The 15,408-nt window shown below is 44.0% G+C and overlaps 1 protein-coding gene across 1 annotated transcript in view; it reads right to left on the bottom strand.

Annotated features, from left to right (window-relative positions):
* Positions 1–15,408, bottom strand: part of ANKAR (ankyrin and armadillo repeat containing) — a 577,406-nt gene that overhangs the window by 86,228 nt on the left and 475,770 nt on the right. The window contains exon 22 of the mRNA XM_069733853.1: positions 5,037–5,233. Within this exon, the coding sequence (XP_069589954.1) occupies positions 5,037–5,233 (197 nt within the window). The remainder of the gene's footprint in view (positions 1–5,036; positions 5,234–15,408) is intronic.

Here is a 15,408-nt window from a genome sequence, read left to right as displayed (position 1 = left end):
CCCCTGTATCTTTTTACATCATTGTGCCACATACTTCCTTTTTTATGGACGCCTTCTCTATACCCGAGTGGGTTTATTTCCCCACCTGGCTGCTTTGCTTGTCGCATCTCTTTACTTTGCTAATATCTCATAATTTTTCTTGGGATTTTTTTTTTTTTTTATATTATTCTCTTATGCGCTTATTGGGGCCCCATTGATGGTATTAGTCTCTTTCTCTATATTAGGGCACTTTATTTATTGCAAGGTTGTCTGGGGACGCCCAGACTCTTTATGCTCATATATGTTTATATTTGTATAGATATTGTTATATTGTGGCCATTTGAAATATTGAGTCATATTTTACCTATATAAGCATCAGGGGGTTCTTATTTTTCCATATTATAGGCCTTTCCCATATATTGTTTTGGGAAAGGTATGTATATATATTCATGCATATACTTCTATGGTATAACAATCCAATTGTGGCATGTCTTTATTGCTGTCGTTTAATATCATTTATATTTGGGCTGTTTATATATGAATATCTTGGGACCAGTAGTGTGGTTGTTGTATTTTATATGTTTTTATTTTTGTGCATTTGTTTCTTTCTTTAATAAATTATTTTTGTATTTTTTGCTATTCAGTTTGTATTTTTTTGAGCGTGCGCCCTATTTGCATAGCTTTCTTTCTCTTGTTGTTTTTCCAACAGGTTTTAATACTGACCGCACAGAACTCTGTCCTATCCTTTCCTATTTTAGCTAGAGTGGCCTCTTGTGCTAAATCCTGTTTTCTGACTGTGTGTGTCTTTCCTCTCCTACTCACAGCCAATATTTGTGGGGGGCTGCCTATCCTTTGAGGTTCTGCTCTGAGGCAAGGTAGTATTCCTATTTCCATCTTTAGGGGTATTTAGTCCTCCGGCTGTGACGAGGTGTCTAGGGCTTGTTAGGTACACCCCACGGCAACTTCTAGTTGCGGTGTTAAGATCAGGATTTGCGGTCAGTATAGTTACCACCTACTCCAGTGAAAGTTTTCATGCTGCTCCAAGGTCACCGGATCATAACAGTGGGGTGTGTCTATATGTAAAATCGTCCTTAAAACCCATCCTGCGTGATAATATAGGTGAATTTAATGAAAATATAGAATCCCTGTGGGTGGAGATAAGGGGAGGGGGAAAAAATAATAAATTACTGATAGGGGTTTGTTATAAATCTCCAAAAATAATGGAAGCAATGGAGAATATCCTCGTAAAGCAAATAGATGAAGCTGCGACTCAAGGGGAAGTCATTATTATGGGGGACTTCAACTACCCTGAAATAGATTGGGGAACGGAAACCTGCAGTTCCAGCAAAGGTAATAAGTTTTTGACAACTATGAGAGACAATTACCTTTCACAACTGGTTCAGGACCCAACAAGAAGGGGGGCACTGCTAGACCTAATATTAACCAACAGGCCAGACCGCATATCAAATATAAGGGTTGGGGGTCACATGGGGAATAGTGATCACAAAATAATAAGTTTTCATGTATCCTTTAAAAAGATGTGTAATAGAGGGGTTACAAGGACACAAAACTTCAGGAGGGCAAATTTCCAAAGGATGAGAGAGGATCTTGGTGCAATTAACTAGGACGATATCCTGAGACACAAAATACACAAAGAAAATGGCAGACGTTTGTTAGCATCCTGGATAGGACCTGTGTACAGTATATACCGTATGGGAATAAACATACTAGAAATAGGAGGAAACCAATATGGCTAAATAGAGCTGTAAGGGGCGCAAAAGTGACAAAAAGAAAGAATTTAGAGAATTAAAGGAAGTAGGTAGTGAGGAGGCAATAAATAAATACAAAAAATTAAATAAATTCTGTAAAAAGCAAATCAAGGCAGCAAAGATTGAGACAGAGAGACTCATTGCCATCGAGAGTAAAAATAATCCCAAAATATTCTTTAACTACATAAATAGTAAGAAACTAAACAATGATAGTGTTTGTTAGGGCTAGCGGAACGCACCAAATAATAAGATAGATAGAGTATGGTGCGTTCGCAGCCCGGGGTCCACCGTGCAGAGATGGAACCTGCTGCCAAGTAATGACGGACTATATGGCGGTACAAAGTGAATACACACATGGGCTAGCCTCACCCTGTGTGAAGGAAGCGAACCCTGTTACGTCACAGGGCCGTGGTACCGCACCAAGAGCGCAAGCAACGAGTCTCAGAACTCAATCACAAGACACGGGATTTGAGTACATAGACCTCATGCGCTCGACACCACTACTGAGGTGTCAGAGTGACAGCAATAGAAGCACGAGAGTGCATGCAGTGCCGCACTGGCGAACGCCACTAACCACCCAGGCTTGGGTCAGGAAAGCACTGTGAAAGCACAAGGCACCGCACTGGCGGTCACAGCAATAAGACGCTGTATTGTGTGTTTACGTGCTGATGGCTAAGTCGGGCGCTAGATAGCAAACATACATCTTCCGCGAACAGTCATCCAATAGGGAGGGTTATTTAAAGAGCGACTTTCACTCACAACACACACACATTTACAAATGTACACTAGCGCATGGCCGTGCGGTCATGCGCAGCTTATATAGTTGCAGCACGTTCAGGACCTTCCAATAAAAGACCAATGGGAAGTTGCTACCAAAGTTTTGCCCTTTCAGGACCTTCCTGGAGGACCAATGGGATGTGCTGCAGTACCTGAGCATGTGACCCTCGATCTCCAATGGGAGATCTTGCCCTGGGCATGCTCAGAAAGAGAAAAGCAGGACTTAGCCCCAAAAGCATCTGCTCGCCGCTGCCCAACACTGACTTCAATGGCAGAAGCAGGAAAAGCGTCAGTAACTCTTTGTACAGAGTGAGACTGAGCAAGACGCTGGGACCGACGTCTCTGCTGAGCAGACTCCACTGCGGCTGGATAAGAATGGGAGACCGCAGCGGAGATGGCTCGAGATTCCCCTTGTGCAGAAGCGGGAACTCGACACCTAAAAGTGTTGGCCCCCTTAAAAATAGTCTGGGTGAAATGGTGGATGAGGATGAGGAGAAAGCCAATATGCTAAATGACTTTTTTTCATCAGTATTTACAAAAGAAAATCCGATGGCAGACAAAATGACTAGTGATAAAAATTCCCAATTAAATGTCACCTGCTTAACCCAGCAGGAAGTGCGGCGGCGTCTAAAGATCACTAAAATTGACAAATCTCCGGGCCCGGATGGGATACACCCCCGAGTACTGCAGGAATTAAGTACAGTCATTGATAGACCATTATTTTTAATCTTTAAAGACTCCATAATAACAGGGTCTGTACCACAGGACTGGTGTATAGCAAATGTGGTGCCAATATTCAAAAAGGGGACACAAACTGAACTCGGAAATTGTAGGCCAGTAAGCTTAACCTCTACTGTGGGTAAAATCCTGGAGGGCATTCTAAAGGATGCTATGCTGGAGTATCTGAGGAGGAATAACCTCATGACCCAGTATCAGCACGGGTTTACTAGGGACCGTTCATGTCACACTAATCTGATCAGCTTCTATGAAGAGGTAAGTTCCGGACTGGACCAAGGGAACCCAGTGGATGTAGTGTATATGGACTTTTCAAAAGCTTTTGATACGGTGCCACACAAAAGGTTGATACATAAAATGAGAATAATGGGCATAGGGGAAAATATGTGTAAGTGGGTTGAGAGCTGGCTCAGGGATAGGAAACAAAGGGTGGTTATTAATGGAGCACACTCGGACTGGGTAGCGGTTAGCAGTGGGGTACCACAGGGGTCAGTGTTGGGCCCTCTTCTTTTTAACATATTTATTAATGACCTTGTAGGGGGCATTCAGAGTAGAATTTCAATATTTGCAGATGACACTAAACTCTGCAGGGTAATCAATACAAGGGAGGACAATTTTATATTACAGGATGATTTATGTAAACTAGAAGCTTGGGCTGATAAATAGCAAATGAGCTTTAATGGGGTTAAATGTAAGGTCAGGCATTTGGGTAGAAGTAATAAGATGTATAATTATGTGCTTAATTCTAAAACTCTGGGCAAAACCGTCAATGAAAAAGACCTGGGTGTATGGGTGGATAACAAACTCATATTCAGTGGCCAGAGTCAGGCAGCTGCTACTAAGGCAAATAAAATAATGGGATGCATTAAAAGAGGCATAGATGCTCATTAGGAGAACATAATTTTACCTCTATACAAGTTACTAGTTCTACCACACTTAGAATACTGTGCACAGTTCTGGTCTCCGGTGTATGAGAAAGACATAGCTGAACTAGAGCGGGTGCAGAGAAGAGCGACCAAGGTTATTAGAGGACTGGGGGGTCTGCAATACCAAGATAGGTTATTACACTTGGGGCTATTTAGTTTGGAAAAACGAAGACTAAGGGGTGATCTTATTTTAATGTATAAATATATGAGGGGACAGTACAAAGACCTTTCTGATGATCTTTTTAATCATAGACCTGAAACAGGGACAAGGGGGCATCCTCTACCTCTGGAGGAAAAAAGGTTTAAGCATAATAACAGACGCGGATTCTTTACTGTAAGAGCAGTGAGACTATGGAACTCTCTGCCGTATGATGTTGTAATGAGTGATCCATTACTTAAATTTAAGAGGGGACTGGATACATTTCTGGAAAAGTATAATGTTACAGGGTATATACACTAGATTCCTTGATAGAGCGTTGATCCAGGGAACTAGTCTGATTGTCGTATGTGGAGTCGGGAAGGAATTTTTTTCCCCAAGGTGGAGCTTACTGTTTGCCACATGACTTTTTTTTGCCTTCCTCTGGATCAACATGTTAGGGCATGTTAGGTTAGGCTACGGGTTGAACTAGATGGACTTATAGTCTTCCTTCAACCTTAATAACTATGTTACTATGTAACTAAATTTAACGTCTGCTTGTGCTCTTAAATAATTTTCCCTCCTTTTATCACAAGTAAAGCTCAAGAAAGTTTTATAAATTCTGAGAATGGAAAAATATTTTGTTGTGTTAACTTTTTTGTTTGAAGCACTGCGTATGTATGTTTTGATATCCAATAATGCATAAACATTTACCTGAGTGTGGGCAATCCTATTTGTCTTTGTGTTTTAAATTCCTCTGTAAATTCTTTGGAGATCTTTGCCTCATTGCTGAGGTTATTTTTCAGCAAATCGTACAATTTTGGCTTGTTCCTGCATTTCGATAAAATTAGACGGTATGCATGGCTACTAAATGTTAAATATCCCAAAGCATTGGCACATGATACTCGGACCTATAAGTCAAAGGGAAAACCGTTATAGAGCTTACAGTTTGTCAAAATGCTTCTTAGACAAATATAAAAGAAGTACTGCAGCATTGCTTCTTTGCACATATAATGCTTACTCACATCCATATCCTCACTTTTTATTTCTATCAATGAATAAAATATACCACTTCAATATGTTCAAAGATCATATTGCAATGATCATATAAAAAAAAACAATGGTGCATAACATTGTCGGGTGCACATATGCAGTGCTGGCGGCCCGCCTGATTTAATAGTATGGTCGTCACTATACGATATAAGCCGGACACTGCATTGACCTGGTCTCTAATCTGAGCTGCTGTTAACCTGCGATTTCTGAGGCTGGTGACTGGGATAAACTTATCCTCAGAAGCAGAGGTGACTCTTGGTCTTCCTTTCCTGGGGCGGTCCTCATGTGAGCCAGTTTCTTTGTAGCGCTTGATGGTTTTTGCAACTGCACTTGGGGACACTTTCAAAGTTTTCCCAATTTTTCGGCATGACTGACCTTCATTTCTTACAGTAATGATGGCCACTCATTTTTCATTACTTAGCTGCTTTTTTCTTGCCATAATACAAATTCTAACAGTCTATTCAGTAGGACTGTCAGCTGTGTATCCACCAGATGTCTGCTCAATACATCTGATGGTCCCAACCCCATTTATAAGGCAAGAAATCCCACTTATTAAACCTGACAGGGCACACATGTGAGGTGAAAACCATTTCCGGTGACTACCTCTTGAAGCTCATCAAGAGAATGCCAAGAGTGTGCAAAGCAGTCATCAAAGCAAAAGGTGGCTACATTGAAGAACTTGGAATATAAGACATATTTTCAGTTGTTTCACACTTTTTTGTTAAGTATATAATTCCACATGTGTTAATTCATAGTTTTGATGCCTTCAGTGTGAATTTACAATTTTCATAGTCATGAAAATACAGAAAAATCTTTAAATGAGAAGGTGTGTCCAAACTTTTGGTCTGTACTGTATGTTACACAAAATACTTAATACTTAAGTAACATTTCCAATAAGTCTACTTTACATCAGCCCAATTTTGGAACCAATATTTTTTGTTAGGGAGTTATAAGGATTAAAAGTTGACCAGTGATTTCTCATTTATACAACACCATTTTTTTTTTTTTTTTAGGGACCACATCACATTTGAACTCACTTTTAGGGGTCTATATGATAGAAAATATCAAAAAGTGACACTATTCTAAAAACTGCACCCCTCCAGGTGCTCAAACCCACATTTAAGAAGTTTATTAACCCTTCAGATGCTTCACAGGAATTTTTGGAATGTTTAAAAAAAATATGAACATTTAACTTTTTTTCACAAAAAAATTACTTCAGATCCAATTTGTTTTATTTTACCAAGGATAAAAGGAGAAATTGGACCACAAAAGTTGTACAATTTGTCCTGAGTATGCTGATATCCCATATGTGGGGATAAACCACTGTTTGGGCGCATGGCAGAACTCAGAAGGGAAGGAGCGCCATTTGACTTTTCAATGCAAAATTGGCTGGAATTGAGATAGGACGCCATGTCGCGTTTGGAGAGCCCCTGATGTGCCTAAACATTGAAACCCCCCACAAGTGACACTATTTTGGAAAGTAGACCCCTTAAGGAACTTATCTAGATGTGTGGTGAGCACTTTGAACTCCCAAATGCTTCACAGAAGTTTATAATGTAGAGCCATAAAAATAAAAAATCATATTTTTTTCCACAAGAATGATATTTTAGCCCCCAGTTTTGTATTTTCCCAAGGGTAACAGGAGAAATTGGACCCCAAAAGTTGTTGTCTAATTTGTTCTGAGTACGCTGATACCACATGTGTAGGAGTAAACCTCTGTTTGGGCACATGTCGCGGCTCTGAAGGGAAGAAGTGGCGTTTTGGAATGCAGACTTTGATGGAATGGTCTGCGGCATCACGTTGCGTTTGCAGAGCCTCTGATGTGCCTAAACAGTGGAAACCCCCCAATTCTAACTCCAACCCTAACCCAAACACACCCCTAACCCTAATCCTAACCCCCAACACACCCCTAACCCGAACACACCCCTAACCTCAACACACCCCTAACCCTAATCATAACCTTAACCATAACCCTAACCACAGCCCTAACCCTGACACACCCCTAATGCAACCGTAAACGTAATCCAAACCCTAACCCCAACCCTAACTTTAGCCCCAAACCTAACTTTAGCCACAACCCTAACCCTAACTTTAGCCCAAACCAAAACTTTAGCCCCAACCCTAAGGCCGGGATCACACATACGTGAGATACGGCGCGTCTCACAGGTGAAATCCCTCCTCTGGCGCCGGTACTCCGGAGTGGAGCGTGCAGCCGCACAGCAACACATGGAGCTGCACGCTCTACTCCCAAGTGCCGGCGCCAGAGGAGGGATTTCACCTGAGACTCGGCCGTATCACGCGTATGTGTGATCCCGGCCTAACACTAACTTTAGCCCAACCCTAACCCTTATGGGAAAATGGAAATAAATACAAATTTTTTTTTATTATTATTTTTCCCCTAACTAAGGCGGTGATAAAGGGGGGTTTGATTTACTATTTATAGCGGGTTTTTATGTTTGGCAGCTGTCACAGACTAAAAGATGCTTTTTATTGCAAAAAAACACACTGGCATGAGCCAGGTCCAAAGCCCCACCACGTGCTCTTCAGGGAGATGACACTCACAACACATATGCTCTCCGGGACCTTCCAGCACAGACCATTCAGGTCCACACTTAGAGACCTTGTGACCAGACCTCAGTCACATTATATGTCGCCAGTGCGACCCAAAGAGACATTTTTTTTCCTGTACTGTGTGAACTGGTGCCTGAGAGTCCATGGGGTGTACCCCTGGGAAGGGGTGGTGTCCCTAAAAGGGGTACTGCCCCAAAAAAGGGTTCAGAAAACCCAAACAGGGAAGGTTGCCAAAAAAGGAGGAGTCCCAAAAGGGGGTGGTATCTCACAAGGTAGTAGTTGCCGAAAAAGGGGTTGTGACCCTAAAGGGGGTGGAATCCCAAAAGGGGGCGATAACCCCAATAGGGATAGTTGACCAAAAGGCGGTAGAGTCCCGGGGAATGGTGGTTTCCCAAAAGGGGCGGAGCATCCCAAAGGGGTGCCGCAGATTGACTGTTGTCCGGGGCCAATGAGTTGTGTGTGTCCAGTCTGCTATGTGAGCTATCCACCCGGTGAGAGTTTACGGGCATGTGCCCTGCTTATAAACGCTGAAGAGGTATTTGGGATGGTCGATTCTGAGAGCTTGGTGACTCTGATGAGGGTTGCACCCAGCGAATGGGTAGTGCCAAATAGGAAGATTGGGGTTATCTGCATCCATGGGGTCACTAAGGACTGTTGTGAATTCTGTGGCAGAGTTCACTCCTGTGGTCACAAGTGGTACTTCGGCTGATTCTCTCTGGGAGCTTCCGTTTGTGGAGGAAAGTGGTACTGCAGCTTCTGAGTTTCCTCCCTCAGGTGATCTGGTGAGGTCGTTAGCTGCTTCTCTACTTAACTCCACCTGATGCTTTGATCCATGCTTCCTGTCTATGTTCCAGTGTTGGACTTGTGTTTCTCTGGATCATTCCTGTGGCCTGCTGCTCTGCATAGCTAAGTGCTTCTTTGCTATTTGTTGCTATTTTTTCTGTCCAGCTTGTCTATTTGTTTTGCTGGAAGCTCTGGGACGCAAAGGGTGTACCTCCGTGCCGTTAGTTCGGTACGGAGGGTCTTTTTGCCCCCTTTGCGTGGTTTTCTTTAGGGTTTTGTGTAGACCGCAAAGTTATCTTTCCTATCCTCGTTCTGTCTAGAATATCGGGCCTCACTTTGCTGAATCTATTTCATCCCTACGTTTGTCTTTTCATCTTACTCACAGTCATTATATGTGGGGGGCTGCCTTTTCCTTTGGGGTATTTCTCTGAGGCAAGATAGGCTTATTTTTCTATCTTCAGGCTAGTTAGTTTCTCAGGCTGTGCCGAGTTGCATAGGGAGCGTTAGGCGCAATCCACAGCTGCCTCTTAGTTGTGTTTGGAGAGGATCAGGAATTGCGGTCTACAGAGTTTCCACGTCTCAGAGCTCGTTCTATTATTTTGGGTTATTGTCAGATCACTGTATGTGCTCTGATCACTATGTACATTGTGTTACTGAATTGCCTATCATAACAAAGGACTATCCAGTTGCCAGGGTGACTCTCAAGACAAACAGGGACATTGCATTATATGATGTTGCCATAGTCTCAAACTTACCCTGTCCTTTGATAATTGGTCGGGTCTCGGGGCTGTAAACAGACCTGTTGGAGAGAGGAGTTTCTCTACAGCAGGAGAATGGAGGGCTCTCGGCTGGTGAGGTTGTGTACTTAAAAGCAGTGATACCTCACAAAATTGACGGGTCAGACGGAAGGGATGCGCTTGACCAACTTACTGACCTGACATCACCGGAAGAGTGCCACAATATGACTGGTAGTGGTGTGATAAATAAAATGAGTGGAGCTGACGCCCAGAAAGAGAGTGACTTGGGGGTTCACCATACTGTGTGGTGTGACACAGACTCCGGGGGTGACTGTGACTCTGAGGAAGTAAGGGAGTACAGTAAATAAGGGCAAGTCCTCCAGTCGCTGGAGACGAAAGGGCACAAAGAAGTTAAACCAGTTGCACCTGGTGAAAGCTCCATAGTACCTGATGCGGAAGAGCAAGGGTACCGAGATACCCAAGAGAGGGATGAAGATGCCGTTGCTGAAGCCCAGGTGAAGACCAAGGGTACAGAAGTGGAGGAGGCCACCAAAGAAGTGGGGCCTGAAATAGATGCCTCCTCAAATGATGAGAGCTTAACCAATCCAGAGGATGGAGTGTTGTGAGTTCTGTTTTTGGGCTCCCTCTGGTGGTTACTGATGGTACTGGGTGACTTGTCTTTCCTGGGTCTCTGGGTTCCACCTGTTCCATCAGGATATGGGAGTTTCCTATTTAACCTGGCTTTGCTGGCATTTCCTCGCCGGTTAGCAATGTATCCAGTGTGTCTTGTTACCTCTGCTCCCTGCTCCTAGAACCTTCTGGTCAAGCTAAGTTTGGATTTTCCTGTTTTGGTGTTTTGCTTTATTTGGTTTCTTAGTCCAGCCTGCAGATATGTGATTCTTGCTGCTGGTTGCTCTAGTGGGCTGAAATTGCTCCTCATGTACCATGAGTTGGCACATGAGTTCAAGTAATTTCAGGATGGTTTTTTGAAGGGTTTTTCGCTGACCGCGCAGTTCATTTTTGTATCCTCTGCTATCTAGCTTTAGCGGGCCTCATTTTGCTGAAACTGTTTTCATACTGCGTATGTGCTTTCCTCTCATTTCACCGTCATTATATGTGAGGGGCTGCTATTTCTGTGGGGGATTTCTCTGGAGGCAAGAGAGGTCTGTGTTTCTTCTAATAGGGGAAGTTAGATCTTCGGCTGGAGCGAGACGTTTAGGATCATCGTAGGCACGTTCCCCGGCTACTTTTATTTGTGTGTTAGGTTCAGGGTCGCGGTCAGCTCAGGTTCCATCGCCCTAGAGCTTGTTTGTATCTGTGCTTGTCCTTTAGTGATCCCCTGCCATTGGGATCATGACAGTATAACCGGCCCACAAAGTGTTAATTGCATTGGCTGAAGTAGGAGGATAAGTAGTCTGAGGAAGTTTTTTTTTTTTCTTTCTCTTTCCCTCAGAGTTTGCTGCTTAGCCTTATTGCAGCCTGGCTACTTCCTCCTCCTCTTAATCTTTGAATGGCTCTGATCCCAGCTGTTTATCATGGACGTCCAGAGTTTGGCTTCCAGCCTGAATAATCTTGCCACTAAGGTTCAAAATATACAGGATTTTGTTGTACATGCTCCTATGTCTGAACCTAGAATTCCTGTCCTAGAGTTTTTTTCTGGAGATAGATCTCGTTTTCTGAATTTTAGGAACAATTGCAAGTTGTTTCTTTCTTTGAAATCTCGCTCCTCTGGAGACCCTGCTCAGCAAGTCAAGATAATTATATCTTTCCTGCAGGGTGACCCTCAGGATTGGGCATTTACATTGGCACCAGGGGACCCTGCGTTGCTTAATGCGGATGCGTTTTTTCTGGCATTGGGTTTGCTCTATGAGGAACCTAACCAAGAGATTCAGGCTGAAAAAGCTTTGTTGGCCCTCTCTCAGGGGCAAGATGAAGCAGAAATTTATTGTCAAAAATTTCGGAAGTGGTCGGTGCTTACTCAGTGGAATGAGTGCGCTCTGGCTGCAAAGTTCAGAGATGGCCTTTCTGAGGCCATTAAAGATGTTATGGTGGGGTTCCCTGCGCCTGCTGGTCTGAATGAGTCTATGACTATGGCTGTTCAGATTGATCGGCGTTTACGGGAGCGTAAACCTGTGCATCATTTGGCGGTGTCGTCTGAACCGTCACCTGAGATAATGCAATGTGATAGAATTCAGTCCAGAAGTGAACGGCAAGAGTATAGGCGGAAAAAAGGGTTGTGATTTTATTGTGGTGATTCAGCTCATGTTATATCAGCATGCTCTAAACGCACAAAAAAGGTTGATAAGTCTGTTGCCATTAGTACTTTACAGTCTAAGTTCATTCTGTCTGTGACTCTGATTTGTTCATTATCATCCATTTCCGTCGATGCCTATGTGGATTCAGGCGCTGCCCTGAGTCTTATGGATTGGTCATTTGCCAATCGCTGTGGGTTTAGTCTGGAGCCTCTGGAATGACTCTACACCTTTGGCTATGAATAAACCTCAGTACTGGACACAAGTGACCATGCGTATGACTCCCGTTCATCAGGAGGTGATTCGCTTCCTGGTACTGTATAATTTGCATGATGTTCTAGTACTTGGTCTGCCATGGTTACAAACTCATAATCCAGTCCTTGACTGGAAATCAATGTCTGTGTTAAGCTGGGGTTGTCAGGGGGTTCATGATGATGCACCTCCGATTTCTATCGCTTCATCTACTCCTTCTGAGATTCCTGTGTTTTTGTCTGACTATCGGGATGTTTTTGAGGAGCCTAAGCTCAGTTCGCTTCCTCCTCACAGGGATTGCGATTGTGCTATAAATTTAATTCCAGGCAGTAAATTTCCTAAAGGTCGTTTGTTCAATCTGTCAGTGCCAGAGCATACTGCTATGCGGGATTATGTTAAGGAGTCCTTGGAAAAGGGACATATCCGTCCATCTTTGTCCCCTTTGGGAGCAGGTTTTTTTTTCGTGGCCAAAAAAGATGGTTCCTCGAGGCCTTGTATAGATTATCGTCTTTTGAATAAGATTACCGTAAAATATCAGTATCCTTTGCCATTGTTGACTGATTTGTTTGCTCGCATTAAGGGGGCTAAATGGTTCACTAAGATTGATCTTCGGGGTGCGTATAATCTTATACGAATAAAGCAAGGTGATGAGTGGAAAACCGCATTTAATACGCCTGAGGGCCATTTTGAGTATTTGGTAATGCCTTTCGGACTTTCTAATGCTCCTTCAGTCTTCCAGTCCTTTATGCACGATATTTTCCGTGAATATCTGGATAAATTTATGATTGTGTATTTGGATGATATTTTGGTTTTTTCTGATGACTGGGAGTCTCATGTTCAGCAGGTCAGGAAGGTGTTTCAGGTCCTGCGGGCCAATTCCTTGTTTGTAAAAGGCTCAAAGTGTCTCTTTGGAGTCCAGAAGATTTCTTTCTTGGGGTATATTTTTTCCCCTTCTACTATTGAGATGGATCCCGTCAAGGTTGAGGCTATTTGTGACTGGACGCAGCCTACATCTCTTAAGAGCCTACAGAAGTTCTTGGGCTTTGCTAATTTCTATCGTCGTTTTATAACTAATTTTTCTAGTGTTGTTAAGCCTTTGACGGATTTGACTAAGAAGGGTGCTGATGTTGCTAATTGGTCTCCTGCGGCTGTGGAGGCCTTTCAGGAACTTAAGCGCCGGTTTTCTTCTGCTCCTGTGTTGCGTCAGCCAGATGTTTCGCTCCCTTTTCAGGTTGAGGTTGATGCTTCCGAGATTGGAGCGGGGGCGGTTTTGTCACAGAGAAGCTCCGATGGCTCAGTGATGAAGCCATGCGCGTTTTTTTCTAGAAAGTTTTCGCCGGCTGAGCGGAATTATGATGTTGGTAATCGGGAACTTTTGGCCATGAAGTGGGCATTTGAGGAGTGGCGTCATTGGCTAGAGGGTGCTAGACATCGTGTGGTGGTCTTGACTGATCACAAAAATTTGATTTACCTTGAGTCTGCCAGGCGTCTGAATCCTAGACAGGCTCGTTGGTCACTGTTTTTCTCTCGTTTCAATTTTGTGGTTTCATACCTGCCAGGTTCAAAGAATGTGAATGCGGATGCTCTTTCTAGGAGTTTTGTGCCTGACTCCCTTGGAAATTCTGAGCCCTCTGGTATCCTTAGGGATGGGGTGATTTTGTCTGCTGTCTCCCCAGACTTGCGACGTGCTTTGCAGGAGTTTCAGGCGGGTAAACCTGATCGTTGTCCGCCTGAGAGACTGTTTGTTCCGGATAATTGGACCAGTAGAGTCATCTCCGAGGTCCATTCTTCTGCGTTGGCAGGTCATCCTGGAATATTTGGTACTAGAGACTTGGTGGCCAGGTCTTTTTGGTGGCCTTCCTTGTCGAGGGATGTGCGTTCTTTTGTGCAGTCTTGTGAGGTTTGTGCTCGGGCTAAGCCTTGCTGTTCTCGGGCCAGTGGATTGTTGTCACCTTTGCCTATCCCGAAGAGGCCTTGGACGCACATTTCCATGGACTTTATTTCGGATCTCCCTGTCTCTCAAAAAATGTCCGTCATCTGGGTTGTGTGTGATCGCTTTTCTAAAATGGTTCATCTGGTACCCTTGCCTAAGTTGCCTTCCTCCTCTGAGTTGGTCCCTCTGTTTTTTCAGAATGTGGTTCGTTTGCATGGGATTCCTGAGAACATCGTTTCTGACAGGGGATCCCAGTTTGTGTCTAGATTTTGGCGGACGTTCTGTGCTAAGATGGGCATTGATTTGTCCTTTTCGTCTGCATTCCATCCTCAGACGAATGGCCAGACTGAACGAACTAATCAGACCTTGGAAACTTATTTAAGGTGTTTTGTTTCTGCTGATCAGGATGACTGGGTTACCTTTTTGCCGCTGGCCGAGTTTGCCCTTAATAATCGGGCTAGTTCTGCTACCTTGGTTTCTCCTTTCTTTTGTAATTCGGGGTTTCATCCTCGTTTTTCCTCTGGTCAGGTGGAACCTTCTGATTGTCCTGGAGTGGACATGGTGGTGGATAGGTTGCATCGGATTTGGAGTCATGTGGTGGACAATTTGAAGTTGTCCCAGGAGAAGGCTCAGCAGTTTGCTAATCGCCGTCGCCGCGTGGGTCCTCGACTTCTTGTTGGTGACTTGGTGTGGTTGTCTTCTCGTTTTGTTCCTATGAAGGTCTCTTCTCCTAAGTTCAAGCCTCGGTTCATCGGTCCCTATAGGATCTTGGAAATTCTTAACCCTGTGTCGTTTCGTTTGGATCTCCCGGCATCGTTTGCTATTCATAATGTGTTCCATCGGTCGTTGTTGCGGAAGTATGAGGTACCTGTTGTTCCTTCGCTTGAGCCTCCTGCTCCAGTGCTGGTGGAGGGAGAATTGGAGTATGTTGTGGAGAAGATCTTGGATTCTCATGTTTCCAGACGGAAACTCCAGTATTTGGTCAAGTGGAAGGGTTATGGTCAGGAGGATAATTCTTGGGTGGTTGCCTCGGATGTTCATGCTGATGATTTGGTTCGCGCTTTTCATAGGGCTCATCCTGGTCGCCCTGGTGGTTCTCGTGAGGGTTCGGTGACCCCTCCTCAAGGGGGGGTACTGTTGTGAGTTCTGTTTTTGGGCTCCCTCTGGTGGTTACTGATGGTACTGGGTGACTTGTCTTTCCTGGGTCTCTGGGTTCCACCTGTTCCATCAGGATATGGGAGTTTCCTATTTAACCTGGCTTTGCTGGCATTTCCTCGCCGGTTAGCAATGTATCCAGTGTGTCTTGTTACCTCTGCTCCCTGCTCCTAGAACCTTCTGGTCAAGCTAAGTTTGGATTTTCCTGTTTTGGTGTTTTGCTTTATTTGGTTTTTAGTCCAGCCTGCAGATATGTGATTCTTGCTGCTGGTTGCTCTAGTGGGCTGAAATTGCTCCTCATGTACCATGAGTTGGCACATGAGTTCAAGTAATTTCAGGATGGTTTTTTG

Source organism: Ranitomeya imitator, chromosome 7 (genome assembly GCF_032444005.1).
Source record: "Ranitomeya imitator isolate aRanImi1 chromosome 7, aRanImi1.pri, whole genome shotgun sequence".
NCBI classification, from domain to species: Eukaryota; Metazoa; Chordata; class Amphibia; order Anura; family Dendrobatidae; genus Ranitomeya; species Ranitomeya imitator.
Note: the sequence above shows the minus strand (reverse complement) of the source record. Positions and strands in the feature narration are given on the sequence as shown.